Below are 20,623 nucleotides of genomic sequence, written 5' to 3'. Positions count from 1 at the left end.
CATCTGTCTCACACAGCGCTTTGCATATAGACTTTCTGAAATCCTCAGACAACCTCTGACTGACTGGATAAAAAGCTTGGAGCATCATCTTCTAGACCGTTCCAGAAGCTACTGGTACCTGAAGACTGTACTGAAAACTTTTCCTTCCTCAACCAATTACTGCCCTAGTCTTTTGAGCCCTTTGGGGATTTATTAAACATTACCATAGTTTTAATAATAGTAATTACCAGTATATGCAAGAGCTGAGCACTGAACACCTCCACAAGTTTTCATTTCATTTTCTACCGTAAATTAAAACAAATAGGACAACACGCAGAGACGTCTTTTTTGATTGACTGCTGATTCTGTTCCAGAGAAGCAGAACAATGCCTTGCTTTTTAATCCCTGGATACCAGGAATCAGAGAGATGAGGGTGCGTTCCATTGCCAGCAGTGGGGAGCTGTACTGTAAATGTGGACACCAGGGGATTAATGTCAGCCCTTCTCTGTTGGTTTTTGTACTGTTTATAACACTACTTGGGGGTTTGTAACTTCAGACAGCAAGAAAAGCCTCTGTGAATCTGAGGTTTCTTTTAAGTTATTTTAATGTTGCTATAGTTCTAAGTCATTTTATTAGCAGGCTCTCCATTTTCATTACATTTACTTACATGTACCTTATCTGAACCAGTTAAGGATTTTCACTACAGTTTGATTTTTAAAAAGTAACAAATCATTTAAACTTAAAATGCTGAAATCAGATTGTTTTCCCTGAATGATATGCATGTGTTTGCAGTTTCTACACTCATGCTCATATAGTACAAATGTTGGTCTTACTCTTAACTAAAATCCTTTAAAAAGCATGATTTGTATCAGATAAATGAATATTGTATAAACTAAACTTGAAGACATTTAATCATTGCTGCTTTTGTGAAAAGACATAATATGAGTGTTTTCCAAGTTACATGAAAACAGCCTTTTATAAAAACAAAGGTTTATTTGAATTTTCAATGGGTGAGTGATCAGGCATCAGATAGTACTAATAATTGTAGTGAAAAGCCTTAAGTACCAAATTGTGGAGCAGCAGTACTTATAATTTTGTATTGGTATTTAAGACTACTTGCAAAAGTTAAATGATACAGCGACTGTTAATGACTGAAATAGTTGGCTCTATCATGTTACTAGTGAGGTTTCTAAATTACTGCGTGCAAGCCTAAAAAAAAAAGTAAGAATCCCCATCACTTTTATCATGATCTAAAGATTCAGAAGCCTTTATATGAAGGTAATATAAATATATGCAAATGTGTACATACAGTAGCATGGCCACCTTTGTTAGAATGCCTGTAATAGAAGGGATTACCCTTTGATTTTGATATAGGTGAATAATTCAGCTGGACTGTACTAAGTAGAACATATTTTTATCCATTCACTTTTACCATTTTTTATAATTGTCAGATTAATACTTAAGTGAAATTTATCCTGATGCTCATAACTCTGTTCTTACTAGCTATGCTACTGGAGATTTCAATAAGTGGTCCTGTGAACAGTAAAAGACAACTCTAGTGAAATGTAGAATTTATTTGTACTTATTGGAAATTTCATCTTGCCACATAAGCACTGCTTTGCAGCTATCACTTCACTGAGTTCTTTCATGCACTGCAGACCATCAGGTTCCGGTAAAGCAGATTGTAAGTTGCTGCTCATAGTCAAATTTAGTTCCTAAGATTATCTGTTCATGAGTTCCCACTGAAAGAAGGAGCAAAAAGAAACTTGTTCAACTCTTGTGTGGTCAGTGACACAAACAATGTATCTAAGTGTTAAGGCACCTTTGAAATGCTCTGAAAACATACCACACCAGTAACTATTGGACTTCTCTGGTCATAAGAAGTAAATGCTTCTGTAAAACCAAAATGTCAATCACAGTAGACCAAATAGTGGTATAAACTCCAAAGGAAATAATGTAGTTTTCCCAAAAATGGGGCTAGCATATCTTATACAGTAGTTTCAAACACTACCTCAGTTAGGCTAGAGTATAAGAGACTTGTTTTAGTAACTAGATGGGGTTACATCAAATAACTCCATGTTATTTTTCTGCAGTTTAAGCAAAATAAACAAGTTTTATCACCTGTATTTAAAAAGCCACCTTTGTTTATTTGTTACCAGTTTAACCCATAGCACTTATTGTAGAAAGCGCCATAGGAAGGCCTCTGATTATAAAAAGGTAAGCAAAAGCGATGTCAATATACTTTTGAAACAATCTCCATCCTGAAATGCTTATGTATTCTGAACTACTCGCTTGTTTGGGGATCCATGACAACAGAAGCTTGACGTATGAATTATGGCTGCAAATTCAGTTGTAAAACGTGATTATTTTTTTTTTCTAAAAGTGTATGAGTGTCAGTAGATTTCAACAAGTATGCATCAAGGATGTAAAGTCTGTACTGTACATAATACAACATTTCTAGAGTTAATTTACATATTTACATTAAGCTCACATTAATGTGTTTCATTTTAATTGGCAAATGAAGGGATATTGTTATTGAAGGAATTTGATATTGGCCTAGTTATAAACTGTGAATTTCTAATTCTATAGATTTCTGTTTTAAAACATCCCTTTCAAAGTTTGGGGTTTTATTTGTCTCACAATAAAACTTCAAAAGAAAACAGTAGTAAATAAAAATCATGCTTACATTAACCCTAGTAAAGAATCCCTCCACTTCTCCTAGAAAGGTTTGCAAGGGACGCTGACAGACCGCCTGCTCTGTATTTTTCCAGTCCGAACGATTGGTGATGCCGTCGAATAAGTCGTAAAGCATCTAGAGGTCACTTACACTCTATACAAATACAGTCTGGTTGCCGTGGCAAAGAAAACTCCTGAATGGCCCAGCGTGCTAACACAAATGCTCAGCCTTTGTGGGAAGAAGCTGTGAAACCAGTCACATTTAGTCTGCTGCATCAGCTGGATAATTTTCAGTCTCCTTTTGCAGCCAGCGGGCAAGTGCTGCCCGCTCCCAAGGGCAGAGAGCTCTGACTGAAGGGCTCCTGATTACCTCCCCAAGGGCCTGTTTCTCTCCTCTGGGTGAGGAGATGCTGAGTGCTCCCAGCTGCCATGGGTGTTGCTTGGAGCTGGAGATGGTCAGGCTTTGAGGTGCCTGACCTGTACGTTGGGCCCTTGGCATCCTGTGTTTGAAACAGTTGCTTTTCCTCATCTGGCAGCTCTTATTTGACCTGACGCACGTACCCTGAATGTCCTCCCATTGGGGTGAAGTCCAGAAGCATTTGGTAGAGTAGGGCTCAGTGGCTGGGCATGCTGAGGTTAGCTGCCCTCATAAACATTTGAAGAGGCAGCAGTGAGAATCCTCATCTTTTTGTTATCTTGTTTTTGAAACATGTAGTGGTTTTGAACAGGAGTTGTAATTTGCAGTGAGAGATTGGGAAAAAAACAAACAAACAAACATACAGCACCTTTACTGTGTGCCTGAAGAGAAAGGCAGCTGTGGGAGAGCTAGGCAGTAATCAAAGCCTCATGAGAGGTGAAAGAGTTGTTGTTTCTTCTTCTTAGTCTGTGTCCTGGACTTGGTATGTGGCTTTTTGGACTGCAGGAAACTGGTGTTACCTTGTAAGTGAACCTAAGCTCAGGCTGAGCAGTGCCAGCAGAAGGATTCTTGCTGGGCTTTGAAGCATCTCTGAGGTTTCTGCTCCCCTCCTGGCAAGGCTGCACAAGAGTCCTGTTACTCAGGGCTTCACTGGAGCCAGTTGAAAGCAGCTCCCATAGCTTGTTTTTTTAAGTTATGTTTCTCTGATCATGTGCTTATTAAAGGTATACTAGGCGAGAGTAAAATCTGAGACCTGTAAAAGACCTTTGGGAACATGCTAGAAGCCCTCCATCTCCTTGGCTTTTGTTTAACTCATTCTGCTTCCCTGGATAGTTTTGCTTTCAACAGGTTTGTGTGTTCAGTAAAGAATGTGGATTTTCTTTGGCCTATTTTTGTAACAGATAAATGCCACAGCATGCAGAAATTGCACATTTTGCTTGAGTTGCTTTGTAAAATACGCTATTTTATTTGAGAAATGTAATTTATGCCAAAAGTGTAACATGCCATTTTGCCACTGAGTAGGGTGTTTTAGCACAATAGGCAACATCTAACTAAGAGTGTAAAAGGCAGACATTTTGTAGATTTAATTGAAAAATTGTTCCAATACTGGGCTGTCAGCATCCCTAAAACTGCATTACAAGAGATTATCTAAATTAATCACTTTGAGGAGGGAAGGGATCAAGGAAGATCTCATGACTAATTCTCCCTGTCCCATGTGGTCTTTCTCTTTATTTAGTAATACGCTGCTACATATTTGGAGGTTCTAGTGTTTGTAGGTCACCGAACAGACATTGAAATTGATTTATATTGTATACCTGTAACATAGAAAGAAAAAGTATTTATATATTTTCTGTAAGAATATTGCATTGAGCTGTGTATAATTTAAGCAGAGGCTTGTTCCAAAATGGTATTGCCCACTTTGATTTTTTTTTTTTTTTTGGTCGGTTTTTTTTCTGTTTTTTTTTTTTTTTTTGTATAGTGTGTACAGTTCATGTCAATGGGCATTAAAAGCCTCCTGAAGCATAATCTTATCAAAGGGATGCATTGTTAATAAAACGTACTTAAACTTCTTATAGTTGTTTGGGTCTCATATGTACCTCTCAGCACTAGAAGTGGGTTGGAATTTTATTTATATGCATAAGTTACTAATTAACTAGAGCAACCTGAAGCTTTCCAAATAAACTTTTTTTTGGTCAAAAATGTATTTTCCACTAATGGTTCGTAAGATGTCTTACAAAAATACAAGGGCACTCGTTTGTACACCATTTTTATTTTAAAAATTTAGCATACTGATACTATGAATTGATAGTTTTCCATTATGTGATGGTTTAAGAGTTAGGATTTCAACAACAGCTGTGAAAGTTGAATTATAAACAAAAATAACAACAGAAGTTTACAGTTTTGAACTGATTCAAACTTTAATGCTAGACAGATGTCTTAAAAAAAAAAAATATAAAAATTACACATGCCTCCCCACCCACACAAAAATACTTATCTGTATTTCTAGTTGTGGTGCCTGGGCTGTGCCCTTTGACGGGCACAAAGGCATTATCCTCTGTGGAATCCCCTGTTTGTGTGCTTTTGGGCTTGAGTGGTTTCCTGAACCACCCCCCTGCCCCATCCCCGGCCCAGCCAGCAGAAGGGTCTATGGACAGAGAGGAGTGGACTTCTCGCGGCCTCCAGACATGGAGTGTCCTGGCTCCCAGATAGTGAAGCTTCCTCAGTGCAGCGTCTCCCGGGAGAGCCAAAGTGGGAACGGCACAGGCTGAGGTGTCCTGCCCCACCACCAAGAAGGCACAGCAGGGCACATCACCCCCACCTGCCCCCTGGGCTGGACTCCTGCAGCCCAGCTCCAGTGGCTGCAGCCTTCTCAAAAGTAGGAGTTTGCCCTCTCTCAGCGCTGTGCTCTGGCAGGGGGAACTGCAGCCTGCTGAAATGTAAAATGTTGAGTGGGTTCATCTAACTTTTTTGACTGACTCCTGTCATAATTCCTTAGGTATCTTTTTAAACAGTCCTTTTTTGAAATGCACTGGTAGGAAGTTTTATTTTGGGAGTGGCAAAATAGCTCCCTTCTGCTTATTTTCTTTTTTTCCAGCGGTAAAGCTTTCAAACTGCACAAGTACATATGATGTGATGAAACACTTTAGAGAAGGAAATGAGCTAAGTTGTAAAGATGCTGTGGTATCAAACTTTGAAATTCACAGTAACTCAAAGGAGGGTAACGTAAATGGAGCAGAAGTTTCTCTGGGATGTCTCCATCTAATAATAGCCTCCTCCCTTCCCTCTTCTCTGCCAAACTGCAGTTCTGCCAAGTGCGACCAGCCATGTGTCCTTGCCCCACTGTCTGAAGGCTGGAAGCAAGGACCACGCTGTACTTGTTTTTCTACTTCTCAGGTAAATCTGTGCGCAACCTATGTGTGGACAGAGCACCTTCTGCACTGGCCCCCGAGCACCGGTGGCCACCCATGTGGGTACTTCACCTTCCCCAGCCCAAAAGCTCCTCCCTGTTTGCAGTCAGCGTTTTGTCCCAGCCAAGGTCTACGTATGGCCTCCTTGGTCTTCCTGTTGCAACACATCTCAGGGAGGTTACAACAACACCTTGAAGCAACAGCGCAAAATCTGGCTGTGGTTCAGTATCAAAACCCTGGCTGCAGCTGCTTGGTTTTTACGAAGGGTGATTGGGTAGCTAGACATAGGGAAGACAAGTAACTGCATTTTAACAAATGAGCTGAACATCTAATTGTAAAAAACACTTCATTTTTTTTTCCCTTTTGAGAACTGCTTATTCTGTGCTCTTAGGCCAAGTTCTTTTATTTGGTAAGGATTCCAGACAGCATCACGATTGGGCAAAACTAAAGGGTTCATTGGACACGAAGGATACGCTTCCAACTATTGTGCTTCATTACCAATGTACAATTTTTTAAAATCAAAAAATGGAAGATCAGATTCATGGCTGCCTACTGTAAGGATGCAAAATACATTGAAATATTGTGTTGGAAGATCTATACGATGTGCAGCCTGAACATGATTGATAGTCTTCACAAATGTGACTCACGCATCTCTGCACCTGACTGCCGTGTCTTCTCACCTGTTGTTTGGGGCTTGCTGTAAGTGCAGGGGTTGGCTGTGCACAAGTGGAGAGACAGTGCCATGGCAACACCTCTGCAAACAGCTGTCCTGTTGGAAAAACAGCTCCTTCCCACTTAACTCCCCTCATTTCTTTGTTTAGTTAAGAGGATTAGGTTTTTAAAGGGTCATTCTTTCAGGCAGAGAAGGCAGAAGTGTGAGGAGCTCCAGTTAGCAGAAATGGGAGCACCAGCCCACTAGCAGGGGCCTGTACTATAAAAACCTGATTTCTGTGCTCTTTTACCACCCAAGGGTAGTTAAAGGGTACTCGAAGTAAAAGGAGGACAATCACTGCATTTGGGTGCACTGGGTACCACCCTTAGAGAACTCCAGTGTCCTTCCACTCTTTCATTAGCCGCCACACTGAAGGCAGGTAGCCCTTCCATGTTGGTTCTTTATACCATTTGAGAGAGAGAAAATACAACCCAGCCCCCGCAGTGTTACTGTTCTGAGGCAGTCGCCAATGCTGGGTAACGCTCCGTGTGCGCAGACCACTGCAAGTGAAATGCACTCCTTCCACGCAACCACCCACCCCCTCATTTGACTTGCCCCTCTACTTTCCAAAAAAATTGTTAATCTCTGCAAAACACAGTAGTTCTTTGCATCAGGCCACAAGAAACTGCTGTGATCAAACCTTCTACAAAACACAGGCCACACAACAGCCTGTAAGTCTTACAAAACCATAATGCACATCGCTGCTGTGCACAAATCAGTGTGTTTAAACTAGTCTTGGAGTGAGAGCTTTGCAGCGTTAACAGAAGTAGGACAGTTGGCCTTGTGAAAGCCTTCATCAAAAGAAGTTGTTGAGGTTTTAGAAATTCTTACATGTGTTGTGTAACCAAAGCCCAGATGGGGGAGCAGATCAAAGCCTCCTCCCCAGGCAGTGCACAGCTGTCTGTGAAACGTACCTCAGACTGGTCTTTCTGCCAGCTGTGTCTCTGGGTGCTGAGGCAGCATCTCCATTTAAAATATCAAAGTAGTATTGTGGCTGGTACAGCAGCACTGACGGGTCTGGCTTGCTTCCTCCTCGTGTCTGGTAGGCATTGGATTCAACTGCAAGATGAGAAGAGTAAGTAAAATTTTCAAACCAAGTGTGAGTCTGAGGTGTCGGTGTGGGTGCAGAGTCTCTCTCTTCATTGTCATTAGGGTAAATCCAGGAAGAATTGTCACCATCGATCTGATCTGCTGTTGGCATTGAAGACAACTGGCTCCATGGGTGGAATTTCTGGGCTTCAGCCTTATTGTCCACTGTGAGCACGTCAGGAGTGCAGTCACTTATTTTCAATACCTTCTCAGAACCGATCTACAAGAAAATCATAAAACAAAAAAAATAGTCAGTGAAAGGAGCCCAGAGTAAAGGAAAGGGAGTGATTACCTCAAGCATGTCCAACATTGTCTTATAATTTTTTTTAGTTTGGGTTTTTCAAATAAATGAACAGAATTTTAAGGAAAATATATGTACAGAATGTTCAACTGAAGCTGTACTTTATGTAGAATTTATCAGAGTAAGCTAGAGGTTACTTTTTTAGGTAACTAAATGATGATATTAAATTATGTTAATTTCTGTTAATTGAGTGTCACTTATTTGTAAATGTAGTTGACACAAGAAAACATTTTTCTGAAACTTTACTAATCAAAGAATCGAAAAATTAAAGATACTAGATTTTCAGTGACCTTACCTTAAACTCTTTGAATGACAGTGCTTTGCTCTTGTTAGGACTAGGTATTACAGGACAGCAGCACTCCTTCACCCTGGAAATAGGAGAGAAAAACAAAGACATCTTTGTTCTCTCATCAAAGCATATTCTACCAAGAGAAGCAGCACACAGATGTGTATAGAAACAACAGCAGATGATGAGCGTCTCAGAAATGCTGCAAGCCAAGTACTTAGAACATCCACACAGCCGGACAGCCAAAGGAAAAAATGAATGAGGCCATACAACAGGCTGGAAGCAACAAGCTTCAGCTGTGGTTTGCAAATTATGCTAGTTTTGTTCTGTGTCTACAACAGAAAAATGCATTATAACTTACCACTTCATCTTCCAGCGGCATAGAGCTGCTACTAGTGATGGAACCATCACTAGCAGGACTAGAAGGTACAGCATGTTTGCTGTGAAAGAAAAATACTTTAAAAATCTGTTTTCAGCTTCTCACCTGTTAACGTCAATATAGCTTGAGTCTCTGGGACAAAAATAACATTAAGCTCACATGGGATACCTGCCACTAACTCAGCAGTAAAACTGTGTGGTCCACGGTTGCAAGATAGTTTGGCTGGAAGTCCTGGGATACAGCTGAAAGTTTTTGGACCAAAACTGAATTACTACTAGATTGCTTTTAATTTGCCCTCATGTTAGCATCTTAACTGTAAGGGTTAAGTTAAGATAATGATACTCTCACTTACCTATTTGTTTTAGGTTTTCTCTCAGATCCCCAAAGAAGACAGATTTTTACCATGAGATGTTGAGAGAACATCTATACCACCAGTATGGGTGGACTATAGCAAGACAAGACACTAGACAAGCATTCTTGGTCTCCTAGGATTTATGCTGACATGACAATCTCAGTATTTTTCCTAGCTGGAAGACAAAGCCTTGGGCTACGGTTTTCACAAGCAGTTGAGGCTGTAACAGCCAGGCCGAGGGGAAGCACAAGTTAGTGCTGGCTGTCCCTCTGCCCTGGCCAGTGAGCTCCTGCCCTGCACCAGCGAGTTTCTGTGTCCTTACCACAGACCACAGCAGGGAATGGACACGTTACATTCTCCTTTTATCTTTCCTGAGTTAATTAAGCCCTCATTTTGACTCCCTGCCTGGCTGTGCAAATCTCTGTGCCTGTGCAAGAGAAGACTGGCTAATGGCAACTGGAATGTGGGAGTAAGAGGCAGAGCCACCTCTGAGAGGGTACCACGAGGGTCAGACACTGTTCTGCTTAGCCTGAAATGTGAACTTTCCTTGTATAAGCCAATGCCTCACTCCTTCCTGCCCTTCCCCCTGCCCCTCCACCCCCAACAGATCTTTCAAAACCAGGCATCTCTGATTTGGATCGTAAGTTTCACAGCCACAACTGCTGCATGATATTTCCAAGGGAACGGAACCACAGGCAAGTGATTTCCCGTTCTGCTTTGATGATCAAATCTGCCCAGTTCGCAAACTACAGGGCTCCAGCCAACAACCCTTTCTTATTGACTTATGAAGGAGTTAACTCAGCAATGGATTTAAAGACTGAAGAAATAAGAATCAGCATTAGAAGTTCAAGAGTCCACACAGAAATTACCTGTTTGCACAAAGGTCTAGTTTTTCCCATATTAGAAAACTAGTTAAATCTAAATGCAATTCTTCAACACATTCCAGCAAACAGGACTCAGTAGTCATACAAACGTGCATATATTAAGCTATTTCCCAGAAAGATATAAAACTTAAATAAGGATGTAAAATTATTTTCATTCTGAAATAAACAGCATAGCTACTTAAGTGTCAAAATACCATGTTGGTATGCAAGTTTTGTTTCTCAGTTGGATGTTTTCTCAAGTGCATGTTACATTGAATTAAATGTTTTCCCTTGAGAAAGGAAAATTATTCTAACCTTTTAAATCATCCCATCCTTCTGCTAGAAGCCAAGTTTTCCACAGCCAATACTCACAGTTAAATGGTGTGTCTATGTATCTAAAGTTAACAATGGGAGTCTCTCCTCCACCTGTATAGCCTTTAACCACTAGTTTGTATTTTGTGTTGGGCAAGAGGTGTTTCACGGTGTATCTCTTTTCTTCTGGGTTTTCAATTGTGTATTTACATAGCACTGAATCATCTAAAATGAAACATAAAGTAGAATCACAATTACAGAATCACAGAATGGTTTGGGTTGCATCGAGTTCCCACCCTCCTGCCATGGGCAGGGACACCTCCCACTAGACCACGTTGCTCAAAGCCCCATCCAGCCTGGCCTTGAACACCTCAAGGGATGGGGCATCCACAGCTTCCCTGGGCAACCTGTTCCACTGTCTCACACCGTGACAGTTAAGAATTTCTTCTTTATATCTAATCTAAATTTACCCTCTTTCAATTTAAAACCATTACCCCTTCTCCCATTACTACAGGCCCTGGTAAAAAGTCTCAACCCATCTTTCTTATAAGCCCTCTTTAAGTATTGAAAGGTCACAATAACATCTCCTCAAAATGTTACAAAAGACCAAAGAAGTGGCTAGACCACTGAAATAACACATTTGCAACCTGCCTTCTTTGTCATTTGCACTCTTTCTTCTGAGAAGGATGATGCATCCTGACTCATTGCCACTAGGCTGAACTCACATCCCTTCTAATTGGACTGTCCACAGCATTGTCCTTCCTCTGGCAGACCACCTAATAACTTGCTGTCAAAAGCTGAAACTGTTTATTTTACTAGAGCTTTTTAACAGAATGATTGGGGTTTTCCCATTTCCTTTTTCGCTAGAATCTTGTAGCCCTTAAGCTTAAGTCAAGTTCTTTGGAGATAATTAAAAACAAAAAAATCGCTGCTTGAAAAAACCTCTTTTGCCTCTCTTATTGTGCAACTCCCAGACCCCAGGGAGAAAAGGGTTAGCTTATTGTGTGATTGTTCCCAGTCACACCCTTTGTCTGCTAGCTTAGAAAAACTGGGAAGCAGAAAATCTTTGACTTAAGCCTTTTAAAGTCTAATTGGGATTACTTGAAGAATTATGGTACTTTTATGGTTAGTTTAGTTCTGACAGGAACTCCTACCTAAGCCTCCTTCATTTCAAACTAAGCTTTTCAGCCTGGTATTAGTCTAATCAGCAGAAGGATCTGATACAGGACGTGACCCAGCTGGAAGAAGAGTCAAGGGGAAAAAAAAATAAATATCCTTGAACACGTTGGAAACATCTGAAAATTATAAGGGAGTAAAGTCATCTGGAGCAGTTTTGAGTGTAGAGCAGGAAGATCAGATATAAACGTTTAAAGATGGCTTTGTGCCACCCCACAGCTCATTTCTGCTAAAGGAACTCCACCGTAGAGCACAGCCACAAATACTTTCACTATAAAAGAATTTAAATGGGGAATTTACACAGTGTTCCAATTCTGCAGGAAATAAATTTTATCCCATCTGTTTCTAAAATACTCCAAATAGTAGTAAAACTAACACACTTCCTATGACTCTCATCCAAGTAGACCACAAACAGATGTTTTCAAAATCCAGCCAGAACTTGGATCACAAGAGGCAAAAACTTGACTGTTCCTACAGTACTGCAAGAATCTTTTCTGGAGGTCACACTGGAGTTAAAAGGAGCTATGGACAACAGGACGGGGGCTATAAATGTGTACAAAGCCAGGACACGCTTCTGCCCATTAGTGTCTCCAGCATTAGAGTGGAATCAAAAGCAGCAGGTGTTGAAACCTCTAAATTGCTTAATGAGCCAATCTGCCTTCTAAGAGGCTGCAAGATCAACAACAGCCACAAAGTCCTTCCCCTGTATCAATGACACAACTTCCTAAATCCTAGAGCTCAGTTACCTGGAAGAACATGTTTTTTGGATCCTTTCAAACTGCAGTCCTCTTGTACAGGCGACACATAAACATGGTAGCCTCTTACAAAACCAGACTGGTTTTTGAGTTGATAATCCCAAAACAGTGTTACTGCATTGGAAGTCAGTTCAATTTTTTTCACTGTAGGGTCATGCAGAGGAGCTGGAAGAAAGGAAATTCAAGCTAAACTTGCCATTATTCTTCAAGAATGTTTATCTTCTCACTTGAAAAAATGTCTGAATTCCCATGTGGTGTTTCTGTTTATATATTACTTGTGTTTAAAAGCTGAGCATCTCCAAAGCGCCCCACAAAAACTGTGAAATTCACAGAGCCTTCATGCAGTCCACATTATACACAAAGCAATGACTGCTAATCACAGCTTTGTTTAGCTATTCTAATTAACGTTGTAATTAACTGCCTGGTCACTGCACTAGTCAAATATCCTTGATGTAGGGCCTCAAATGTTGTTTTATTTTAAATGCTTCACTGATGATATAGAAATAACACAGCATATTCATTTTTAGGTAGTTGCAGGAGGAATTCTGTGGAATTCTTCTGTTTGTGACAGGTGACTTTAGCAAATACACAAACCCTAAATATGTTGCCAACTTACGTAGCTCCTTGAGATAACCAGTCTTCTTCTCCAATAAGTAGGCTCTATTAGCAACAGACCCGTAGATGTGGAAGCTGTATCTCACTCCCGGAACAAAAGCACCTAGAAAATAGTGGAACTGATTACAAGAATAGGTTATGGTTTGTCTTTTGTTTTGCTTTTATTTAACTGCTTTCTACAGAGGTCTATAATCCATTAGAAATCTTCTTTGTGTGCTATTAAAGCAACTGAAGGAGACATAGGGTAAACCAATTCTTAGTGTGCATAATGTGAATTGAACACATTTATTCTGTCTGAAAGACAGAATTAGGGTGGAGGAGTGTAATACATTTTTGTTGCCCTGGAGTATTCAGGATGAGTGCACAACAATATACTCAAATGCATCAAAGAGCAAGATAATTTCATTTCCATTTCTGGCATAGGCAAAGGTCATGTTTTGGACTATTTAATGCAGACACTACCCATGCATCAGGATTGCGTGTTATCCTCACTGACATCCACTCCCATTTGGATTAACCAAGTGCAATCCACTGAAGAACCAGACATTTTTTTCCTTATGTTACCACTCTCTCCTTCAGCCAGGATGAAGGCTCCCATATGTTTGTATAAATTGAAATGCATTTCCTTTATTGCATATGGAAATGCATTCAGTCAAAGTTTGTTGAAACATGTTTCATTCCAAAGAGAACTCTCAGCTCAAGGGATTCCAGGAAGGCTATATTCTTGCAGCTGGGGAAGTCCATCAGAGCAACTTCCACACAGCCAAGAAGGATTTAGGTCTAGTGGCCACCACTGGGATAAAAACCACAAAGACTCTTGCTGAGACACACTATTTGTGTCACACTGACACCACTAAACCTCTCACTACACAGTGGGTGTTAAATCACCCAAGTCTAAAGCAGAGCTCTATTTTGCATCTCTCCTGCTAAAAGATTTTTAACTCCTTCATTAACCTCACTATCCTCCTTCAAGATGTTGCTATAAGCTTCTCTGAGGAGACTTTTTCCTAAAATACTGTGCTGACTTTCAAGGCTTAATGGTGCTGGCACATTTGTGGTGTCTAAGTCACTTGCTAGGCAAAACATGATGCTACATGCCTTTGAAGAATTACACCTGCACTGCACAGACTTCAATATTCCATAGGACTTGTTTCCTAAATTCAATTAACACCCACAGCATGAAAGATTGCTGCACTGACATCAGAAAGAAAAATTGTCCAGCTTTTACCTGAGTTGATCAGAGCACTGGAAGTGTTGGGCCCAAATCTCTTCCACTGCAAATCACAAGGCTGTAACATCGGAAAGTTACACCAATCAATAATGTAACCGTCGTATATATGTCTGGGCTCCCAAGAAATAAAAATGCCATCATCTGTACCATTAACCTCTTCTTCTTTAAGCTCTTCAGTGCCTAGGAATGAACAAAACAGAGTCTCTATTATTTTCCTGCGTGAGATGTCAGATTCATAAATGAAAATCAATATAATTGCTATTGTTTTCTAACAAGAGTAAAGTAGTTGTGTTCCTTCACTCTCAGACACACAGAATCTTTCATGTGCTGAAAGCCAATCGCTTTGTATGCTGAAAGCTGACAAGTTAAAAGTTCGACTGCAGAAACCTGGAGTCATAAACAGACAGTGACAAGAAGCTGGCCACACAGAAGACCTCCCTCCGAGGCACCTGCACAGGTCTGAGGCCCTAGTTTAAGGCTAAATGTGTTTTGCTCTGTGGAGAGTCCCTGTGCAAAACAGACTTTCTGTTTTAAAGAATGGATCAAGGCACTTAAGCTTAATGCACATACAGTTACCACCCTGTAGGCAAAAACACAGTAATAATTTCCAGATAACAGTGATGTGAGTTAGGAGCCAGGTTAATTTATTCCCCCAAGATGATAAATTATCACTTCACTTAAAATAGGTAGAAATAAAATTCTCATAAGGGAAATCTAACTGAAAATACCCCTACTGTTTCTTACCTGTAGCTCTAGGGATGATCAATACTGAAGGAAGTGAAGAATTAACACTGTTCTTTGCCATGATACTGATTCTGTAGGAATGGTTACCAATGGAAATCCTTGTGCTGTTGTAGGCTGATGAAAAGGAGATGCTTTCAGGCTTAGAACCATCTTCTACTTTTTCCCAGGTTACTTCATATGAAATATTTCTTCCATTTGCTCGAAAACTTGGTGTTTGCTGGGCAAAAGGTTATGGGAGTAGACACCAATTACTTAGTAAACCTTACAAAAAATTTACAAGAGGAGCATTTAGAACTTTAAATACCTAATAGGACATGTTATTTCTGTGACAAAATAAACACTCGTTTCCATACATGCATACATATATGAGTTGAAATGGAAATGCAGAAACCAGTAGCGAGATTTATCTTATAAAAGAAATAGAAAATCTTTTTCTTAGAAAACCAGAAGTATATGTCTGAAATACCAGGACAGCACACCATCATTTCAGAACCTATGTAACTGTATATGTTATATATAATATTTGTCTTAGATTCTTAAAAGACATTTTCATGCTGAATTGCTATTAAGTGCACACAAACTTGTCAAAGTTCATGGGAGAAGTTTCCAACCACGTCATGGAGGGGTTTGTTTCTGTATCAATGTCTCACCTTCCAGAACAAGGTCACATTCTGCCCCCCCAGAACTGGTGTAATTTCTCTCCAGATGTCCAGTTTCCCTGATGGAGCTGCAATAAATACAGCAAAACAAAAATGCTTTAGGTGCAGAAAGGATAAACTGCTTCATTGATTCCTCCTATTTGAAGAAATTCAACCCCTGAAACCTCTTTTTCCCCATCACTCCCAGGTCTTGCCAAAACTTTATCCTTTAACTTCTTTCTCCTCCTTTCATTCTTTTTTTCTGAATGAATGCCTGGTTCATTTCCCTAGAAAATCTTCCTTTACTTGCAGTTCCCAGGTGCTTGTTGCCACCTCTGCACTGTTCCTCCAGCCCTCACAGAACACTGTAACTCAGTCTGTCCATCCTCCCCCTCATCTGCATTTCCCACGGCCTGCACTGAATGAAATGGCAGAGACTGGAAGGTAAGATGAGAGTTGTTTAAGAAGCACACCTTCCTAAAGTTCTCTTAGTGTGCTTCTATGCATGCAACAGGCCCCTGCTTTAGCCACCCAGCAGAAGAGTAGCAACAAATAGCAGAGGCGCAAGCGAAGAACATTCCTTCAAGCTCCCCTGCTCAAGGGGCTGGGCATACTTGATTCCATTGTTCTGATGGTTCGGGCTTCGCTCCACTCACTCCACCTCCAGAAATGCTTAGCAGCCCCACAGCGTACTCTGGCTGTGTATTCAGTGTAGGGCTGCAGTCCACCCAGCGTGATGCTGGCATAATTGAGATGCGTGTCTGAACTATTATGCTGCAAGACAGAAATACAGAACAGTCAGAGCTCAGCTCAGCTTCATTAGCAAGAGGGTTTTGTCTGAAAACAATAGCTCTTCCTTTAGATCCTACGACAGCATGTTAAGCTTGATTTGGGAAAGTTAATCGTGGAACAATAGTCAAAAAAAAAAAAAAATAAAAAGACTGGGAGATCCAAAAAGAGGTCTGCAAGCCCTCCCTGTGCAACAGTCTGAGTAGGAGTCACTCACAACCTGTCAAATGACTAGTCTTTACCTCAAGGAGGGAATTTACTGAGATCTTGTCCTCACAGAGTCTGAGGCTCTTACGCGGTTCACGTACGCAGGATGCTATTCCAGATCTATCTACAGCTACTTTTTCTTTCCATTTTTTCCCCAACCTTTTCCCTCACTCCCTCCTAAGAGACAGGGTGAGTTCTGGTAAGAGTCAAAAAGTGACCATGCTTTTAAGCCTCTCCTCTAAACTGTCTCCTGAAATGGTCAACTGCAGCAGCCATTTGATCTAACAGCTCTCAAGCAATACTTAAGACAGAATGCATCTTGGTCCTGATCTTCATAACGCCTTTGTAACATACTAGAGGCAAGCTGCCTTCATAAGAAAATGGCTACAGAGAAACCACAGTAGGTGTGCAAAGAGTCAGTCAGCCTCTGGTGGAACAAGACAAGGAGTCCACTCAAATATTGTCTTCCAGGAGATGGAAGAGGATGGGAAGAAAAACTCCCTCACTATAAAACAGACATACTACCATCAAGTACAGTCTATAGTAAAAAGAAAGCTCCTGGACTAATATAAAAAAAGCCTTCAACACACCTCACCATTATTTGTGTGTAAGATGATATATGAGTAATATAAACATGACAAATCAAGATTAGCAATAGCTAACAACAACTATAAGGCCCGTAAGTATTCTCAGTTACTTCAACAAATCTCAGAACCCGTCCAGCAGAGGACACAGCCACACATGCAGGCCAGTCATACCACACACTTCGGCCCGCACTATAGGAAGTGCCAGCAATGGCTGCCGACGCGGACCACATCATCCGTGTAGATCTTAGGAGCAAACAAACGCAGAAGACACATCCACACACTCACAAGATTTAGTGTATTCATATTGCTGGGGAATTATTTTTTAATCTCATGTCAAAAAGATATGCGCTATGCTTTTATATATGAAATTCAGGTTTCATACCAGTTGTACTTTCCCATCAGGTTGGAGCACTTCAATCTGACAAAAGAGTTCAATTCCTTTGTTTTGATGTTTCCAATATAAATTGATTTCTGTATCTGTGCATTTTTCCCACAGCTGGAAAGGTGCAGCAGGATAAACTGCCAATGGAAAATCTGAGTTAGCTCTTGTAAAACATAAAATATAGGCAGAAGTATTTTAAGGTATTTTAGCTAAGTGGTGAAAGCAAGTGAGAAATACAGATTTTTCTGCCAGTCTATGAGAAGCAGATATAAATTAGTAAAAATTAATTTCAGAATGTAAATGTAAGTAAATGTTATACAAGGTGAAAAAAACCCCTTGTACTGACTTGGAAATATTTTAGAACATCATGACCAAAGGAAAGATTCGCAGACTTTTATTGCAAATCCAGTAAAATTCTCTAATCCAGGGCCTGGCAAAGGCTCCTGATGTAGCATGGTGAGTTACGTTTGACACATTTCTACACCCCAGAATCCAGCCTCTTCAGCAGAAATTCTATTCACAATTCTTACACTGACTCCTGCCAGTAGTTCCCCTCTAGTAAACGGTGCCAATGTCACTATTTCCAGAAGATTCCTGAGATCCTTTACTGCTATGCAAGCAGTATTCAGCAAGAGCAGCAGATCTCAAAATCTCCCTTATTATCAGTGAATTGTAAGGAGTAAGACAGGGTAATGCGAGTGAGTGGTAGGTGTACAGCTTTGGCCCTTATTCTAGAACTTCATGGACCATGAATTACAACTTGGCAACTTCCAGACTGAAAGGAGCTTGTGTTTGATACAGAAGGTCCCAGCTACCACATGCAGAATTGGAAACGATGGACTTCAGTTTTTCTTTACTTGCTCACATCAGTTAATCATGGAAAATTCCATGTAAATATATCCAGCACCAGAGAATACACACAGGACTTCTCATCAATCACTATTTAAAAGGTTAACTCATCATAAATATTATATATAATCTCTTTAACTTGTAACAATCACTAGAGCTGGAAAAAGAAAATTGTAGTAAAACTTTAATGTACTTAGCACATTGAATGTAACCTATTTTAGCCTTATTTTTTAAAACATGCAGCTTCATTTTATTTCGGAAAGACAGCAACATCAACAACAACATTTTGGAGAAAGGACTGGATTCCCAAGTAACCTACACATGTATTTTTCTTGAACTCCCCGTTTTATATCCTTGCATCATGCTACTTCCTATACTATGAAGCAGCTTCAGCAGGGCAGCATATTTTGAAGCATTAAGGAGTCGTTTCAACAACCAAATCAGATCTTTGGAGTGAAGCTGTTTTCTACCATTAACACAACTTTGCAAAGCTAAAACTGAAGAGACAGCAGATAACAGAAGGACAGATAACTAATAAAAACTCCAAAGATAAAAATCAAGGACTTCCATACTTTAAACTGGGTCACTCAAGTATTAAGATCAGGAGGAGGACAAGGCCTGCAATGAAAAACCCTCAACAAAGACATAGAAAAGACCTTACTTCTGTGAGTTACATCAAAAACATCCGTGGCAGTTTTCTTTCCCAGTGAGTTTTCCACAGTCACCGTGATATTAAACATCCTCTGCTGGCCTATATCCCAAGAACACGAGCACTGCTCAGAACAACTTTCACTGCACAGAACCATTTTTTGGGAAAATCTATCAAAGAAGGGAAGGAGGGAGAAAGAGAGAAGGACATTATTCCATAATGTACAATTGACATAGGTGTTGAATTTTTTGATGCCCAACTAGAACATAGCATCATACGAAAAATAAGGCTGAGGGGGATTGTAAGAAGCTACCCAGTTATTTCCCCTAGCCTGAGGTAGGATGAATATAGGTATTCTTACAATTAGAAGAAGGTCTTCTTCAAAGTCTAACTGTACCTTATCCTTTTAAAACACAGATAAATTGCTATCCTTTTAAGATACAGCTAAGTTTACTTTATCCCTTTAAGACGCAGCTAAATTCTTTTAGTGATTCCCTCATGGAAATTCTAAACTAGGGACTTACTTGCCAAGAATTAAACCATTCACGTCTACCATTATGCTTTTAAATGAAGCAATAATTTCAAGTGCATTTCCTAACCTTCCATCTTTAAATCATCATCATAGTATCTTAATGGAAGTGAATGATGCAGAGACCATGAAGGTATACACAATGATGACCTGCCTCCTCTGAGATCTTTTGATGATAATTTGTTGTGATGATGAGGCATCCGTCCTGTTTTATGAGTTCCCCTTTCCCTGCAGGCCCTGCTGTAAAGCCCCTCTCCTCTCTGTTTAGATGCCTGTGTAGCAAGGAGCTAAGGGACAGGTCTAATAGGTCACAACTGTGAAGCCTTCACTCAGACTGCTAAGAAAGAGCTGTGAGAAAGTTTGCAGAGAGATAGGATTGTCAGTAGCTCAAGGAGTCAAGAAGGAAAACACCGGCATGTAAAGTCATAAAATCCTACAGGAAAAGAACTAGAGAGGCTAATCAGGCTAACTAACTAAGGGTTATCAGTTATCATTTTTAGTGTCAATGGATTGTGAACACACTTAATACTCAGCCCACCAGCTGATTGAATCCTAGTTGCCTGTTGTGTGCCTTACCCAATAATTACGTTATACTTTTAAGTTACCTATATCCTGATTGCAGGATGTCTTCATACCTACCAAAAGATATCCAAACAAGTTAACCCAAAAGAATGGTTAGAACAACCTTTTTTGAGCAGAACCTAGTCTGAGGGACCCACAACTTTGTTACAGTAGTCTAATGCAGAGCAGTTCTGCACTGCTCAAACCTTGTTAAATGAGCTACTCAGTGAGGTGGAAAGAGGAAGCTAATTGCAATCAGGATAAGAACCATTTCCACAGATTTTAAAGGAAAAAACATTACTGTTTTATACAGCACAGGCCAGAGTTAATACAACAATGAGGAGACTTACTCTTCAGACAAGGTGTGGTTTGGTGAGTGATTTCCATAAAGAAAGGTGTCTCCTCCTTGGTTCCAAGTACATGTTACTCTTCTCATGTCCTGAGTTTGGCAGGAAAAATCATTAGGTGTATCAGGTGGTTCTTGTCAGAGGGAAAATGAAAAAACACCAACAGCATGGCAGTCAGTATAAAAGGCACCAACCTTCTTAATATATTAACAAACTAGAAATAATGGATATGTACAAAGTCTGGATTAATACCGATGTTATTATTTCAATTATACTTATTCAGTGACCACT

The 20,623-nt window shown here is 40.2% G+C and overlaps 1 protein-coding gene across 2 annotated transcripts in view; it reads right to left on the bottom strand.

The window, feature by feature from the left end:
• Positions 1-4,828: 4,828 nt before the first annotated feature.
• LOC141477307 (oncostatin-M-specific receptor subunit beta-like) overlaps positions 4,829-20,623 on the bottom strand; it is a 31,768-nt gene continuing 15,973 nt past the window's right edge. The window contains exons 6-19 of one of the 2 annotated variants that reach the window (XM_074166417.1): positions 20,336-20,465; positions 18,908-19,065; positions 17,398-17,534; positions 16,047-16,206; positions 15,445-15,521; positions 14,795-15,011; positions 14,048-14,230; positions 12,821-12,922; positions 12,196-12,369; positions 10,334-10,498; positions 8,729-8,807; positions 8,377-8,449; positions 7,606-8,000; positions 4,829-5,498 (exon numbers count right to left, since the gene is read on the bottom strand). In XM_074166417.1, the coding sequence (XP_074022518.1) occupies positions 5,381-5,498; positions 7,606-8,000; positions 8,377-8,449; positions 8,729-8,807; positions 10,334-10,498; positions 12,196-12,369; positions 12,821-12,922; positions 14,048-14,230; positions 14,795-15,011; positions 15,445-15,521; positions 16,047-16,206; positions 17,398-17,534; positions 18,908-19,065; positions 20,336-20,465 (2,168 nt within the window). In that variant the 3' untranslated portion in view covers positions 4,829-5,380. Of the gene's footprint in view, positions 5,499-6,344; positions 8,001-8,376; positions 8,450-8,728; positions 8,808-10,333; positions 10,499-12,195; positions 12,370-12,820; positions 12,923-14,047; positions 14,231-14,794; positions 15,012-15,444; positions 15,522-16,046; positions 16,207-17,397; positions 17,535-18,907; positions 19,066-20,335; positions 20,466-20,623 lie in introns of those variants that run through there. The other variant, XM_074166418.1, reaches the window with a different exon arrangement.

This window comes from Numenius arquata, chromosome Z (genome assembly GCF_964106895.1).
Source record: "Numenius arquata chromosome Z, bNumArq3.hap1.1, whole genome shotgun sequence".
NCBI lineage: Eukaryota > Metazoa > Chordata > Aves > Charadriiformes > Scolopacidae > Numenius > Numenius arquata.
Note: the sequence above shows the minus strand (reverse complement) of the source record. Positions and strands in the feature narration are given on the sequence as shown.